This window comes from Podarcis bocagei (genome assembly GCF_964188305.1).
Source record: "Podarcis bocagei genome assembly, chromosome: 3".
In the NCBI taxonomy this organism is placed as follows: domain Eukaryota; kingdom Metazoa; phylum Chordata; class Lepidosauria; order Squamata; family Lacertidae; genus Podarcis; species Podarcis bocagei.
In genome coordinates this window covers 43,873,496-43,890,594 of record NC_138127.1, presented here as the reverse complement: position 1 = coordinate 43,890,594, position 17,099 = coordinate 43,873,496, and the positions used below count along the sequence as shown (strand labels likewise).

The 17,099-nt window shown below is 41.0% G+C and overlaps 1 protein-coding gene across 11 annotated transcripts in view; it reads left to right on the top strand.

Moving 5' to 3' along the window:
* The window catches only part of PTPRK (protein tyrosine phosphatase receptor type K), a 335,265-nt gene that overhangs the window by 293,892 nt on the left and 24,274 nt on the right, over positions 1-17,099 (top strand). For 6 of the 11 annotated variants that reach the window (XM_081187611.1, XM_081187608.1, XM_081187612.1 and 3 more), the window contains exons 15-16: positions 7,944-8,104; positions 10,124-10,159. In XM_081187611.1, the coding sequence (XP_081043737.1) occupies positions 7,944-8,104; positions 10,124-10,159 (197 nt within the window). Of the gene's footprint in view, positions 1-1,350; positions 1,381-7,943; positions 8,105-10,123; positions 10,160-17,099 lie in introns of all 11 variants that reach the window. The other 5 variants (XM_081187606.1, XM_081187615.1, XM_081187614.1 and 2 more) reach the window with 2 other exon arrangements.

The window sequence follows — 17,099 nt, the reverse complement described above, 5'->3', positions numbered from 1 at the left end:
CCATCAGTCCCCTTAATCATGTGAAACTATTGTCATTCCCATTGACTCAGTGGGACAAAACTGGAATTGCCTGAAGCCCTTTATGTTAACAAGTTTTCTAAAGTAATCTATCCTCCTGCCTTCTATTTTTACTAAATGATTTTTTTCCTAGTATACACCACCACACTGCAAACACAATGGAATTAGACTGAATATGCTTTAAGTTTTAATCTTAAGCGCTTGTATACTACTAGGTGCTATAAATATAACCATTCTGTACATACATATTAGTGATTCCATCATGTGGTATCCCTTTTGATACTTGGACGTTATTAACACTTTTAGGAAGATCAGAAAACATACCTGCTAATTTCACATTGGTTTAATTACTCTTACGCATTGAAACAGAATTCCAAATTTGATTTATTGGGGGGAAATCTGAGTGGTAAGCAGTTTTGTATGATTTCATGAATCAGAAGTGTCTTATGCTTTGCCTGATCATTTTGTACAAACTGATTTGAAGCTGAAGTAGATGAAACTCTATTAGCTGTTATAGAGTTTTACAAAGTAATCAAACTGCATAAGAAAAGGGATACTGCATCTCTTAAATAGCAAATAACTTTTTTTTAACCATTGTTGAAATATTTCCAAATGTACCTCATTTCTTTCCATTTGTGTACTACTTTTTTTAAGCTAAGCATGTGTGTATCAACATTTTCATTTTTAAGATTTAGAAGCAGCAGCAGAAGAAGCTGTGTGTGTGTGTGTGTGTGTGTGTGTGTGTGTGTGTGTGTGTGTGTATGCCTTAGTATACATGCACATCTACTGCAAAAATAACAGCATAGACCTATTATCTATATAGGATGTTCCCCCCCAAAAAGCCGCTTACACCTGTATACTTGTAAGCAGCCATCTTAGTTGTTTGTTAACACAGCTCTGCCAGTTTGTAACAGTTTTTTTGTTAGACACAAAAAAAAGGGAACAATTGAGAGCACATGACCTGTACACACCTGTTCTGTATGTCATGACATTTAGGTAGTTATCAGTCATCACATTTATGCTGAACTGCATGAAAATACATAACCCATTTAATTTCCTTTTCCCCCCCTGCAATAAATGAAGTGTCAGCATGTCATTTTTCTCCAGCAATCTCTTTCTAATACCGAAATCATTTTTATATGCTAACGTATTTTTTTTATTTGCATGGCACAGTAAGGCTAATCAGTGCATGAGCAAGTTTGTAATGCTAACCAATAAAACATGATTTTTTTAAAAAAAACGCACATTTCTCTGCTTTATTGAATGTGACCGAGTCACGCTTTTCATTCACCATTGCTTCTCTTTTTCCACTGTCTGTGATTTGCTTGCCAGGAGGAGCTACTATTCTTACTCCTACTACCTGTAAGTAGAAATGGGTGACTTACTTCTTTACGTGTATTGAAGATGCAGTATCCCTTTTCAAAAAAAAGGGGGGGGGGACAAAAAGTATTAATACTTTGCTACATTTTTCCATATAATTTTGATTTTCTTTTTTTTAGGAGCTAAACATTTTCTAAGGCTTTTCGCTTTTATTTTTAAAGGGATATTGTATTCTAAATGAATGTAGAAACATTATTTCTATATATCTATTTGTTTCTTTCGGTTTCACTACAATTTAATTTTCATTCTGAAATCAAGTTTGGGCTTCTTTCTAGGTTCATGTAATGTGATAGGTAGTTTTCTTCATCAAGCAGTGAACCGGACTCAGCTCTAATCTGAGGCAGAGTGAAGTCCTCTCACTTCAGGGGAAGAAATGACAGGGAATGTATACTGTTTCTCACAGCACCCACCACCCAGAAAGAAAGAAAAAAGGAGCTAGGCTAAACTTTAGGATGGTGCTAGAGTGTGAGTCTGCTTTAAACTCCACTTCTGACACCATGTGTTGTGTCTGTAAATGACCTCAAACACAAAGGGCTCTTGAGAAACCTATTCAACCAGATCCATTTGTGCAGATCCCTTACACACAAAGGTGGCGTTCATGTGTTGGTGTTCTTTTACAAAATAAAAATGTGTAAAATGTGCAGTGGTTGAAGGAAGCTGATGCAGTAATGGGGGTGGAACTAAAAGGGTTCCCCAGTGTACATGGTGCTGACCTACATGTGAGCAATGCATACACTTGTCAGGAGCCCCACATGAAGTAAAAGTGATGCATGTTGTCCACCATCACCCAACCAGATGAGGGCACAGTGGTGGATGGGTGGGACAGCAGCTGGCCTCTTGTCAAGTAACAAAAAGACATGAGCCCTTCAAGGCTTCTGTTCATTTTGACTCTTCCACCAAAACCACCTAATTATCATTGGGAAAGTTGAAGAAGGCTTCTGGGCTGCTCCTCGCTCCTACCCTGTTCTTCTCCTCACAATGGGGGAGATGGGATCCAGCAGCTGTTTGAAAGTGGTATTTCCTCTGAGCTTGCAATGTTACGCTTTCTTTGAAGCGTTTAAGTGCTTGATCTCTCTTACTCTCAGGGAACAGACCTGTCAACAAGATCTATGCCTATCTTGTATGTTGCACATGGGATGCGTTAAATGGTAGCAACAGTCAGAATGGTTTGTAGAAGCATAGACAAAGTCTGAAGCAGCCTAATGCAGGGTTAAAAAAAGCTACTAATTCAAAACAAGCTGCCATATAATATATGTGCAGGCCTGCACTTGAACAGAGCTGCCTTTCAGTAAATCTGAATCATGTATTAAATGGAGAGGGTTTTGAAATATCAATTAAAAACAACAACAAAAAACCCACTTGATTTTAAACAAAAGCTACCTAAGCTGCTGTAGCCTGACTTTGTTATTCTTGAGTTTACTATGACAAATTGCAATTCCCTTGTTAAATAACAGGACAACCAGAAGTAATTAAGCTATGCAATTTTCACAAAATAATAGAGTATCTCTACTCCCTCCCTTCTTACTTAGCCAACTGCATAGGCTGATGGAGGTGAACGCTGTGGTGGTTAACAACGTCTGTCTACTCTCGGCAGCCCCCAATACAAATTGCTGATTGTTCCCAAAACAACAAATTGCATGGGCTGAGCTAGAGTACCAAAGCTATAAAGAGCTGATGGCTGCTAGTAATACAGATGTGTCCACAAATTAAATATTTTTTGCAAATCTATTCTAAATCTAAATCTGATTCAGAGCAATGATCACATGCACATAACACTGCTGGGGATTTTGATACCAGTTAAGACTATGGTTAGCCCAAACACAAGTTGTGGGACTGGCATAGGAAAGAGAGTTACTAAGAGAAAAGAGTGGCAGTGCTTTTAATGCATGCACCCAACAAAAATCATTTAATATATGTTCACCCACAATTTAACATAATGGTGTATTTCCTGTTGCACTACCTGTTTGCTTGCTGCTGACACTCTTCGGAGCTCAGTGCATAGAAGTACTTAAGATGTCCTCTAAGTTTGGTATCTATAGATCACAGCACCACAGCCTTTTCAGGGAAATTAACTTTTTCACGGTTACCTACTTAGCTACTTGCAAGGCTTTAAGTACTGTTGACTTTTTAGCTTGTCTTAACCAGAAACCTAGCTGCAGTCTTCACTATCTGAAAGACTATCCTGAAGGGTTTTTATGAAGTCTTATAAGAAGTGGTGCTTCAAAAATGGGTTTTGTGAAATGAAGAGATGGGACTGGTTATCCCCCCCCCCCTTTCCTTCCTTCCTTCCTAAATGTGGCATTAAGACTGGAAGACTGAGAGCTTTAGTATATAGGTGAGAAAAAGCCATCTGAACCTTAAAAGCCTTGAATAGTATGATGGGATTAAAGATCAGCAATAACTCTCCTATATTTTTAGTTATTGCTATCCCATTTTTACACATGTAAAAGTTCTTGACAGCTACAATTCTAAATATAGTCACTGGTAATTTTGAGGAGGAAGTGTATGCTGAGAACTCTGTTGACAGAGGTTCGTGGAGGACCTGCAAATCCATGTATGAAACACAATCACAAAACTGATTTTATGCCATGTCTGCTGTAAATATATAATGAGATGATAGCTGAAGGAACACCCACCACCATCTCATGTCTTTGTTCCCCCACTCTGGAATGAAGACACAATACTTTGAAAAGATTTAACTATGGGTGACTATTTATTATACTTGTAGAGGTTTGCCTTGAGCATTTAATTTTTCACCACTCTTAACTATACTCGGATAGTGCAGGCTTCCAGTTGTTAAAGGTAAAAACTAGGAAGGCACTCTGCCCAATTTGAGATAGGCAGTGAGGAGCTCCAAGTTAACTAAATGATGCGTGCTTTTGTTTGTTTGTTCTTCTTAAACAATATGCCAAGGAAACACCTGCCATTTACTTCCCACCCCTGCTGAACAGTCTTGGATAGGATGAAGCATCATAACTCAAGGGTAACCCTCTTGCCAAAGCGCCTTAAACCAGGGAGCAATAGCAGGATATTTGTTAGCAGCCCCTCACCATGAAAATGCACCAGGGTGCTCCTCCACTTACCACAAGAGGAAGCTTACTTGTGCATGGCACCCCTCACGCCACTTGCCAACTAGAAAGTTTCTCAGGCCTTGTTCAACTCCCTCAAAAACAAATCACAATGCCGCCTTTAAAGACAAGCTTGCCGCCCCAGCAGATTGGTCCAGCCAGCATCACACAGTTGGCTCAACCCCTTGCCATGCTTCTTCATGGCATAGCAGTGAGGCAAACAGACCCCCATCCTGCTGCTGCAGGTTGGTAGTGCAGCTGTCTTGTTTACTGAGTGGATGTAGTGTAAATTTAGCCAAGGAACAGCTGTGTTGGGTTGACCCAGAGCAGTTCTCGACTTGCATATTTATTTAACAATTTTTGCTTTCTTGTTTATATATTCATCCAACTATTTTTGCCCCCAGAAGACTCAGAGCAGTTTCCCAACCAGGTACACAGCCAATTAGCATCAATCATCTTACCACATAGGGCATTCCAGAACAATTCACTGGGTGGAAAAGTACCTCCAAATTATTTCCCAGTCAAGTTACGTCTTTATTACAAATTATCACTATTTATAAGGCGCTGGCCTTGGAAAATGCAGCCACAGCAACTGACACCCAACTCTTTCAATATTTCTCAGAAAGTGAAGCAAGAATGCCCAGGAGAAAGAATAGTCAGGCCAAGAAAGTATGTTGTATGTGTGGTCAGTAGTGATAATATTGTGCTACACTCAATGCTTGTGTGGAACCTTAGTAGATGTTTCTGCTTCAGGCTTATTGTGGTAAAGTAGGAAAAAGGCTTAGCAGTACTAAAAAACAACAACACCTCTAGTGTGGAAGCAGTCTAGGTCTACATGTGACCAAGCACACGAGGGCTGTGTTACTGAATTTGAGCAGAGACTTGTCAGCGCCAAGAATCTGAATGGATCCATATCTTGTTAGCTGTAACTGCATTTTCTCAATAGTATGAGAAGAGTGTCTTTGAGTATGTCCAGAGGACATTTTCTTCTTCACCAAATCTAGACATCCCTTACAAGGCAGATTTTTTCTTAAGGAGCATGACTTCTAAACAAGAACATTAATGCACATTTTAAAGATGTCTGTTACTTATCCATTAATATTCCAGAAATACCTTTCTCAGCTGTTCCTTAAATTACAACTGTGTCACCCATTAAGAACATTTTAATATATGTTTCACACACACATACTTAATACATAGTATACCAACATGTTATTAATATGCAGTATATATTATGATAAACTATCCTGATGACACTTTATTTGGAATTTCACAGTTCGAAATAAACAATTGTCCTGAAAGCAGGAGTATTGATGCAATTTGTGTTTAATTGCAAATTGAGTGCTCTGTGTCCTTAATTAACACAGGTGGTGTTTTGTGGTGTTTTATCTGTGAAAAACCACCAGTGTTTTACAAATATTTGTGTACTAATTAGGATAATCTAATGCAGTTGCTTGTACCTTAAGGATTCAGCCCCGCCCAGTGAACATCTAGCTTCTCCCTCTGCATATGATAGTGAATTTGTACAGGTGTGTACAAATGGGAAGGATATCAGCTATATAGGAATTCCTTTGCAAGCAGTTTGGATCCTGTGAGATTCAGTGAACATTGTGAGATTCTGTGAGACTGTGTGAACAGCACAGAATTCTGTTTTTAAAAGTATAAGCATAGAAGTCAAAATATTGTTCCCCCATTTGCCACGCTTTGGGGTGATGGTAGGGAACCTAATTTGTCCTATCAGGTCTCAAAACTTAGCCCACCATAGGGTTTGGGGCAAACCACGCTCGCCTGTCCTGTGAGTGAAGTTATATGATGTCAGGGAAGGGATGATTCAAGCTGCAGCTGCAAAAGAAAAAATAGGAATACAGTGGGTGCTCTCATACTTTCTTTGTGACCAAAATTTGGCATTTAAAAAAATATTGCATCTTTTCCCGTTGTTCTGTGGAGGCGGAGGCAGGGGGTGCGGCGGGTGTGGTTTTCTCCGGGTGTCACCACTGAGGAGGGTGACAAAATGCTGGGCGGCACTTATCGCAGGGCCTGCAGTGTGCCTGAGCCAGACGTCTCTCCTGGGAGAGATGTGGTGGCTTGGGCACACACAGGCTCCATGCTGCCCAAATGGTCTGCCTTCTGCCTCCCCCCCCCCCCCAGCTGTAGGGCGGATGAGTGGGAGGAGGCAGTCAGGCAGACTCCAGAGGCCCCATGGTGCACCCCGCCGCTGATGGTAACAGAAATAATTCTTTCAGCTGTGGCTTAAGTGCAAGCCTGTACTGTACTGGGCTTGAACTTTAAATGACTTGATGTCATAAGACATCAGGAGATGGATAGATGGGAAGCCTACTTCTGGATCAAGGGCTGGATCCAATTCCTCACTTCTGCTGCAGGAGAACAGCTGGGGCCTTCATTATATACCTTTAGGCACCAGGCAAAACCCTACCTCTTCAGCCAGGCCTTTGGCTGATTAACATCCTATACCCTTTAAAATATGTTTGGTGGGGAGGGGAGGTTATTGGGGAGTTTTTTGGGGGGTTCTTATTTTATTTTGTTATCTTGTATTGGTATGTTGTGAACTGCCCTGAGATCCTCGGATGAAGTGCAGTGTACAAATTAATTAATTAATTCAAAGGTGATCTGTGAGATGTAATCCTAACATGAACAGAACTATATTCCTTTTGTTGTGCTGTTTGCATACCTTTGCCAATCTAAGCAATTAAATGATAGAGCAGAAGATGTGGTAGAAAAACCAGAAAAATGAATTCTCTGATTACAAATCCAAACATAGGTCAAAGATCGTTTGATATAATTATGCTGTTTATTTGTATAAAGGTTAAGTTAAAATGGAATTTTGTTTCCAATTTGAGTATTTTGGCGTAATTGCATGGGAAAGCAGCAATTAAAGGGAGAGAAGAATATGAATTTGTAAACAAAAACATTTCTACACGATAAATATTATCTCACAACAAGAAATAAAAATAGTGGCATGGATACAAGTTTGGATCACTGCAGTGTGTAAATTTGTCCTGTAAACTCCTAAGAGTAGCTTCATCATTGGCAGTAGTAAGTCGGAAGCACAAGTGCTTAATGTTTCCAATGCTTGCACTGTTCTTGATAGGCTCCTTGTGAAACTAAAGCTGAACTCCCAATTCTACCCACTTGAAAGCAAGTCCCAACTGAAATATTTCCAACTTATTTCTGAGTCGATGTGGTTAGGATCAGGCTGCAGGTTACTAAAGATGAAAAGTGCCCAAGTTGAATACCCTTCCTGTGCAAGTTCCTTTCCAGACATTACAACGGCAACTCATCTGAAACTGCAAAGCACTTGAACATTTTCGTGGTTGTGGGTACTAGAGCATCTAAAGCTGCTCTTAAGTTTGAGAGATTCTTTCATTTTGGTACTGTTACATGTTATTGATCACCAGATGGAAAAATTATGATGACTTTCATTTTTTTGCTTTTTTCTTTTGGCTTTTGGCTGGGCAGCAAACTTGCTAAGAAACGCAAAGATGCAATGGGAAACGCCAGGCAAGAAATGACCCATATGGTGAACGCAATGGATAGGAGTTACGCTGATCAAAGCACGCTTCATGCAGAGGACCCTCTCTCGGTCACCTTTATGGATTCCCATAACTTCAGTCCCAGATGTAAGTACAGTAATGGCAGAGCTTAAATGGTCGTTGTAACTGAAGCTGGCAACTTACTTTGTTTCTGTGTATAGGTGCTCTGTAGAGGTGCTGTTACATTTACACTAAATAAATTAATTTAGTGAGACACTTGAACTACAGTGGTACCTCGGGTTACATACGCTTCAGGTTACACATGCCGCTAACCCAGAAATAGTGCTTCAGGTTAAGAACTTTGCTTCAGGATAAGAACAGAAATTGGGCTCTGGCGGCGCGGCAGCAGCGGGAGGCCCCATTAGCTAAAGTGGTGCTTCAGGTTAAGAACAGTTTCAGGTTAAGTACGGACCTCCGGAACAAATTAAGTACTTAACCTGAGGTACCACTATATGCAACAGTCACACCCAACCCCAATTTTGGGTGATGGCCCCCTCCTCCATCAACTCCCAGTAGCAGTACAGCCGTAGCTTGGATCTCAAATGCCTTGACTTCCAAACAAATCGGCTCCCAGAAGTTGAAATTGAAACCCGGAAGTGAGTGCTCCAGTTCCTGAACGATTTTCAGAAGCTAAATGGCTTCTGCGGCTTCTAATTGGCTGCAGGACGGTCCTTGGTTTTCAAACGGTTCCAGGAGTTGAACAGACTCCCAGAACGCATTCTGTTCGAGAACCAAGGTACGACTGTATTGGTTCAGGAAGATCCCTCTCAGGACAAACCTCCAGAGAGTATTTTTGGCAGGCGTGGTTGGCTGCAGGGTATTGAGAACTTCCCATCAATGATCTATACACTGTAAAAATGTAGTATCATGTGACAGCCGTCTAAGGCATTCAAAGTACATTGTTGACTTAGCTGGTCCCTTTCCTAACTAGTGTACTATCTGGCTCAGAGACTCCCGCAAGCTGTTTGGGACAAAAAACATGGATTATGAGACTGAGTACCTTTTTGCCCAGCCTAGTTATTTCTACCATTTTCTAGGTGCTCATGTAATAGCAAGCACGATGGTAGCATTCTTAAGAGCGTATGTTGTCCCTTTTTTCCTTAGCCAAGATAAATCAATTAACTCGTGGTAACTCTCCTTGCTGTGCACTGTTCTAGTGATAGACATAGGTCCATACGTCGAATTTTCCACTTGAAGGGTGGGTTAAAGACACTATGCGGGATTCAATTTGAGAGGGATTGTGAGTACTCATGGTAGATTACCTCTTCTCCTCAGTCTCAGGTTTGTACCTTGAAATATATTTTTTCCTTCCCTACTGGAACAATTTGTTCCATTAGTTCCTGCAAGAGTGGGAGAGAGACCCCGCAGGAGCCCAATCCAAGCATGAGAGAGAAGACCTCCTTCTCCACAGGTCTTCCACAGGAGGGTGGCCTTCTCCCTCACCCTTGAATTTGGCTTTCACTCCTCTCTCTAAAATTAGCTGGACTGTAATGCAATGGAAGGCCAATTTTAAGGGCTTAAGCCCTTGTAGGGCTTAAGCAGTTGGTTTGGGATGCCAAAGCCTCCACAGTCCTTGGCTGTTCCCAAGTATGTAAATTAGGCTTAGTATGCCATAATTTACTACGAGTGTAGTGTGGAAGTAAGGTGTCCACTTGCTGATTTAAGTACTTGTGATGTTTCACTTTTCTTTCATCAGAGAATTTGCTGATGAATGTTTCAATCAAGGGCATTTCAGCTACGCCCTGTGAAAAACACAGGGTGCATTTAGGCTAGAACTGAGTTTCTAATAGCAGCAATTGCTTCCTAACTGTTCAATTAGCTGTTGGCAGCTGCACTGGCAAAACTACCTGAGAGTTTACTCTGTGGCTGTCAAGCAGCAAATGCTTAGAAGATAGCCTAATTGGGTCGTAGTAGGTAATTTTGTGCGTTTATGGCATTGTGGAAAATGCAAACATTGCTTTCAACAAAGCAGACTGTGGGTTCTCTGTTTCACTAATAGACACTGCTATGTGACTTTATAAAATTATCTATGTTTCTTTATTGATAAAACAAAAAATACACCAATTGAAGGTAATGTATTTCTTCACGAGCTTTGTTTTCCTGCAGTGCCCAATGATCCACTTGTGCCGACTGCTGTGTTAGGTGAGGACCTAGTCCATAATCTCTTCCTTCATGGATTTCATCTCCTTGCATGGTTTATAACTCCTGTCAACCAATATATTTACTGGGTGTCTAAACAGCTTGTTTCAGACTGGAAATATAAGCCTGCTGTTGGCAGAACATTCGGGTGTACTCATTTTCCTCGGGCAGCATCAAATAGTCAAGAGAAATGAACGGCCTTCCTGGGCTTGAAATGTGCACTGGAAGCTGGTTTCTCCCTCACTTTGGGAGGCTAATTATTGGTTTTCACAGCTTAATTGGTGGCTGCTTCAGTGATATTTTTGTTTTCAAAGCTGACCTTGCTTTAGAAACAGTGGTGGTTTCACATATTCAACCTGATATGGTAGTGTGATTATGGATGCTTCCAAAAAGGCATTTATTGTAGGATCAGTGCTACTCATGTATGCAGGTTTCTTTCAGTGTCCACACAATGTGTCAGCATCAAAATGCCAGTCTGTATACCCTCCTCCTGCATTTAATCCCCATTTCCCCTTGCCAATAGCAAAATCCAATGAGGTTTTTTTAAAAAAGAGTAGCGACCAGTTTGCAGCAAATGACTTTTTAGCCATATTATGCTCCTGTCTGGAAGCACCCTATATCGCTGATCTTCTGCAGAATAAAATTTGCTTTTAAAACTAAAAACTGGCATTGAAATAATAACCAACTGATACCTCAAAGTTTGTTTCAAAGCACCACCGCTGAGAAGCTACTGGGGAAACTAGAGCACAAAGAGGGAGGATTCTGAAACCAATATTAAAGATCGGGAAGGGACTTTTCAGGAGACAAGACTAAATAGAAAATGAGTATTCAGCTTGTATTGTTTAGAGTTGCATTCCCCAAAGGAGACAGTCCTTAGCTTTAAGGGTGCTGTTGAGTCCCACTTTCGAGATGCATATTTCCCATTTGTACCACTCTGTGACACAGACAGCCAGTTAACTAGCTTCCTTCTTAGAAAATATATTACCTAGTGGCAGTTTTCCATGCCCTGGTTAGATTACTATACAATACTTTACATGAGGCTGCTTTTGAAGGTTGGTTGGCCTGTTAACAGTGACATCTGGAAACAAGCACATCCTGTTCTTTACTAGCTACCAATCTGTTTCCATGTACAATTTGAAGGGCTGACTTTGACCATAAAGCTATAAACAGCCTAGGACCTGGCATCTGAAGGACCACCTTCTCCTGTATGAACCTACCTAATTGTTGCGATCATCATAGGAGTCCCACTTCTAGTGCACCCATGTTCTTTAAATGTGGTGGGTGTCCACCAGCGACAGGGCCTTGCAAGTGGCACCTCATCTGTACAATTTTCACCACTTGTGTGTGTGTTCCCACCCATGTTTTGAATGGCTTAAGAAGTGTGACTGGTGGTTTTACATAGCTCTCAATTTTTATTATTTACTTACTTGTTGGGCGTTTTCAATAATATTGAAATCTCCCTGGGAGATTTTATACTGAAGGATGAGGTAGAAATGTTTCAAATAAATATGAGGGGAAAGGGTCTATCAAATATCCTGGTCCCAAGTAATTTCAAGTTTTATAAGTCAAAGCCTATAACTGGCAGTGCGTCCAGAAAAACAATGTGTTCAAATCTGTGCAGTTCAATTGAACCAATGGAAGTTTGAAATTATCTACGAAGGAAAGTCCATTAAAATGCACAGAGGTAATCTAACCTAGATGTTACAAGAGCCTAGATAGGAGAAGAAAAGACTAAGGAGAGAACCCGATACAAGTTTGGAGTGAAGTCCCTAAGATGGTTGGAAGGCACCTTGTGTGCCTCATTTTGGCAACTCCTGCAGCCAAGCTGGTGCCAAAAGCATTCCTCTGCTTTGATTTGGACCACATCAGCGATGCTGTCTGGGCAGCCCAGGACCTCCATACACACTGCCCAGGCTTGCACCTCAGAGAATTCGCTTTGGTGCTGCTAATGCAGCCCTTTGACTTCACCCCCAGAGGCGTACTCCATTTTCCTTCAAGTCAGACGAATGCAAACAATAATAGATGGGAGGGTCTACAGCCGTAGCACTTTGTGTCACAAGTGCTACTTGAACAAGGAGTGTCAGGTCCAGATTTAATGGCACCCTCAGCCTGCCAGTGCACTTCCCACAGAGTAGGCCAAAGGCTATCAAATCATCAGTAGTACTGCATTGTTGTTAAGGATGTGGCCTAACAAACTCAGTCCAGACATTACCAGATCCAGAAACCCATTCAACATTTCTTTGGCCATTCCCAGTCCATATCTGCAGACAGCTTAATCCTGAAGCCTAATCAGCATGTGATTCAAGATAGAGTCCTATGGAACCTACCTGACAGGTAGCAGCAACCATTAAAATATTGTCTCCCAGTCTCCCATACAGTAATCCAGAAGGATATCTTAGTCGAATCAAAGGCCAGCTTAGGAACATTTGCTTTATCCTTTTCCTAGCATAAATCAACCAGTAGTGCAACCAAATGAACTCAAGTGCTAAATGCTGGCCAGAAACTGCATTGAAATGGATCCAAATTCCAATGGAAACTGATCCATACCCAAAAAGCTTATCACCGTATAGCGACCGCCTCAAATTCCCACACCCTTTGCCATATTGAATTCAAGCATCCCCCTCCCCTCCCCAAAATACATGGCAGTTTGGGGGCTTTGGAACATGATTTTATAACATGAGGAATAAAAACTTTAGATGTCCGTGTCTCAGGCCCTTTGGAACTTGTTATAACTTTCTGAGCTAAAAGAGTTAGGCCAGAATCTAAAAAACCATTTTAGCTGTTATCTAAGGTTTGAGCACATCCCATGGGACTGCTTCATTTTCCCCAGCTTTGAACTACAGATTCCCTTGCCATATCACAAACTATTTTTAAAAATACCCCAGTTTTTGTTTTTAAAAAGCAGCTTACAATGTGGCACAGGAGGTGGGGTTGCGGGCTTCACACCCACCCCCCACGTGAGCGGGGGCTGGTTTCAGCCCCCGCGAGAGCAGGGGAATCTCGGCCGTGTCTGCCCTATTTAGGGCCGGCGCAGAGGGGGCTCACTCTCTTTTCGCCAGATAGCCCCCACGTTTTCCCACCCTCCCTCCCTTTAGGTAGGCTCTAGGTAGGTCTCTGACTTTGCTATGGACTTCGGTCTGTCGCCGCATGGGGCATGGTAGGAATTTTTCCCAATTGGCAATTTACAGCCATTTGGTTTTTCACCTACCTCGTAGCAACTTGTCACAACTCTTCGGCATTGGCGGTAGGCATTGGTAAGAAGGGGTTAAGAGGATGTGGGGGGGGGAGGAACGCCATCACCTCCCCCCAGTGAGCGAAGGGTGGTCCGTTAAAGGACTCCGGGGGGCGTGGCCCTGTCCGAAGCCTATGGAGGTGTGGGCCAAAGGCACGCCCCCGAGCAGTGACCCGGGGGAGCTCCTAGTCGACGTGCCTCGGTGGGAGACTCCCCCGATATAGTGTTAACCCTTCCCCGTGTCTCCAGCAAATGGGCTGGAGCCGGATAGTCGTTAGGACCAGTGCCTAAGCCAATGCCTCTCATTCCTGAATTCAATAAAGTTGTGGCCTAATTCACCCATTTAACCTTAAACCATGGTGTCTCGTGTCTTTATTTATCCTGGTGGGGGGCGGGAACTCGCCACGCAAGAAGTGGTGTTTGAGAACCACACTTCCCTGTCTTATCTTAGGTGGATGGAGCTAGTTCATTGTACATAGTACATTTTTACCTTGCCCTTATGATAAGGAGCTTAGGTTGGCTTCCATGGTTCCCTTTCCCCCTTATTCTTTAAAAAACTTTGTGGAGTAGGCTGGGAATTTGCCCAAAGTCATCCTATGGGCATCATGACTGGGTAGGGATTTGAAATCAGGTCTACTATACTATAATAGTAGCCCCAACTCAGGGCTCCATAGCTGGTCAGGTATATGGATGTGGGTCTCCTATGCACACATTCAGCATTGTGTCAAATGCCCCATGCTTTTTCTTCAGCCATTTAGTAATGATTTGATTACAGCTTTAAATTATAATTAACATATCTAAATAATTGCTAATTTTAAACTCGCTGATTGGGTGCTGTTTTCCTAATCCTTCTCATCAAGAGGCTCTTTCTGCCATGTACTCACTACACAAGTATATTTGATGTGACATTAGAGCTATCAAAACCTCCAACTGAGTTAGGTGAAACAAATCTTTTGACATGCAAAGGTTAATCTGTTCGAATTTTAGTGAGACAGGCAGCTGTGAAGAGCAACCCCAGGGCAAAACTGAAAGGGGCCTGACAGTTTCAGCATGCATTCACATCACAGTGTGGTTTGTTGTTTGTTGTTCATTGACAAATATTATTTACGTGAGGCAAAATGTAGTTCATGAGAGCTTGTATTTATGCTAGAGATTTGATACCATTGCTCATTCTTCCTTTTTTATATTTGACATTTCATTTCATTTCATACATACATACAAAAAAATGGTTTTGTAATATGTGCATGTCTGTGGTGATTAAAATGGCACAAAGTTGTTTAGATTTCTTTATGATTCCAAAATTGTAGAAGCTATTTTAGTTACCATTGTTATAATGCTTCTACAGCTTTTAAGCTTAAGCTTTGACTGTTTTCTAACATAAAAAAGTTTTCGAATGTCTCAAGATTTATTTGCTTTTTTTAATGCTTCAATGGGCTACAGTCCCTATAACTGGTAAGTATTTGAGGAGCCAGGGTGAGTGTGTTGAGATGTCACACTGAACCATAGAACACACAGCCATGAAACATAGTTTCAAGTTAGCTTATTTCAAACAAAACATAATTAACATTAACCAGGGTTTTAGCTGTCCAAACAACATCCATTACTGTTCAGAATCAACCTATTACTAAACAAAAGCTTCTAAACTAATCCTCCTCAGAAGAGGTAAACTGGGATTGCACAAGTCTAAGCCTTGCATAGGCTGATGCCCATCCTGTGGAACCATGCTTTATAGTATATTGTGTGAATGTTGGCTGGGTAAATGAGGTGATTTATATTACAAGATATATGGTATAATGAATGAAATACTGTCTTTAATATGACTTTGATTTGTCATTCACACTGTTACTCAGTTTAATGAAGCACACGATGATTCAAATTAAAACCCCATGAGATCATTTAAGAAGCGGGGTTATTTACTTTAATATAATAACATGATTGCTTTTATGGTACTTAAAAATGACTTTGGATTTGATCTTTGTTGGACTTTGATATGTGTCTGTTTTGAAATAGGACCCCACTTTGTTAGTTCAAATGTTTCTTGTTGGTGGAGTCAGATCAGTCTGGAAGAAGTAAATTCCTAAAATTCGGATTTGGAATGCAAGTAATCTGCTACCAAATTGGAAGCTTCTGTGTTCTGTCCAGCATCTTGTACAAGATTGGTTCAAAATAAATGTGAAATAGTTGTAGAAAATGACTACTGGCAAAGCTCTGCCATACAATACATGTGGTTTTTTTCATGTATTTCCCAGGTGTATTTCCCAGGTGTTGGCTGGGGCAACTGTGGCTGGCAAGCAGCTGGATAGGGCTCTATCATGCTAGACAAGTGGGTTCTTATAGTCATTCTGAAGCTGTCAAACCCAAGTTTAATTTGAACATATACCTATGTCAGTGGAGTGGGATTTCAGTTGAAGGAGTTGATGTATTTGAAAATGTGAAGGGCCTTTAGCTGTATTTTATTGTACTGATTCTAACATCAGAGCGTCATTTTATGGTGTGTGCACTAGGTACTCTGATCGTCAGATTAAGCTTTATATATATAATATAATGCAAAATTGGCATAGCTGGATCAGATCAGGGTAGCGAGGTGGATTTTCCAGAAAATTTTGAACAGGTGTAGCTTGTATAGGGAAATTTTAAGTTTACACTGAATTTTTTTCTGATGTCCCAGAGAGTGGTATAATTTGACATGCTTATTTTGCATTTTTATCATAAGAAAATTACCTTACGTTATTTTTTTGTCTAAATACATCACAAGTGTCTGACCAGAAATATACAAGAAGGAAAAACTAAAGCATGCTATGTGGTCTAAATGGTATATAATGTAAAAGAAATTGTGCTGGAATACTTGTAAAAAATTAAAAACAATAGCATGTACTTCTCCTGCATTGTTTACGGGGGTGGGACCAAAGGTACAGAAAACTGTTGCCACTAATAAATTTGAGCAACACAAAGAAGTTTGCATGAGTATGCTGAACCATATACTTGCTATGGATTTTCACCTGAAAACATTAACTCCAACTTTAAAACCAGAAACTTGCCTAATACTGTATTTGCAATTGGCATCCACTCATTGTTACTTAATGAACATCCAAAATGGGGTGGGGGAGGGGAATCCATGGCAAAATAAAGCACTGTTTTTCTTCTTCTTTTGGACATTTCCCCAACTTGCACCACTGAATGAAGTGAATTTTGTTCATTCTGTTTCTGGTGCCTGGCCAGATACCTCCAAAAACACTTAAGCAGAGTGTGAAGACAACAGCCCTCTCTAAAAACAAGATCCCTTTGAGACTCTTGAAGGCCAACAATGGTTCAGTTTACGTTGCACATACCGATTATCTCAGGGTGAACTCTTTTTGTGCAATGGTTCCTTTTCTCTCTCCCCACCTCCAAAATCTCCAAGGGTACATGAATTACCTCTGTGCAGCAGCCATAAAATGTAAAGCCAGCCTCTGGTCCAAGCAAAGATTGACAGCTTTGCTTGAAGCATTTACTCTTATCATGTTCTTAAGGAAAGATAGATCACAGAGAACAAGTCCATGTGAGCTTGTAGCAGGTTTTGAGGGCTCCAAGGCAGCCATAAATAGAAGGTTACTGCTTACTCAGTATATGTATGGGGCATATAGAGGTTGCAATAGTGTTGTAAGTTACCCCAAGGCCCATCAGCTGTATACAAAAGCTGAACAGCAGTTTGAGCCTGTTCTGGCAATTTGT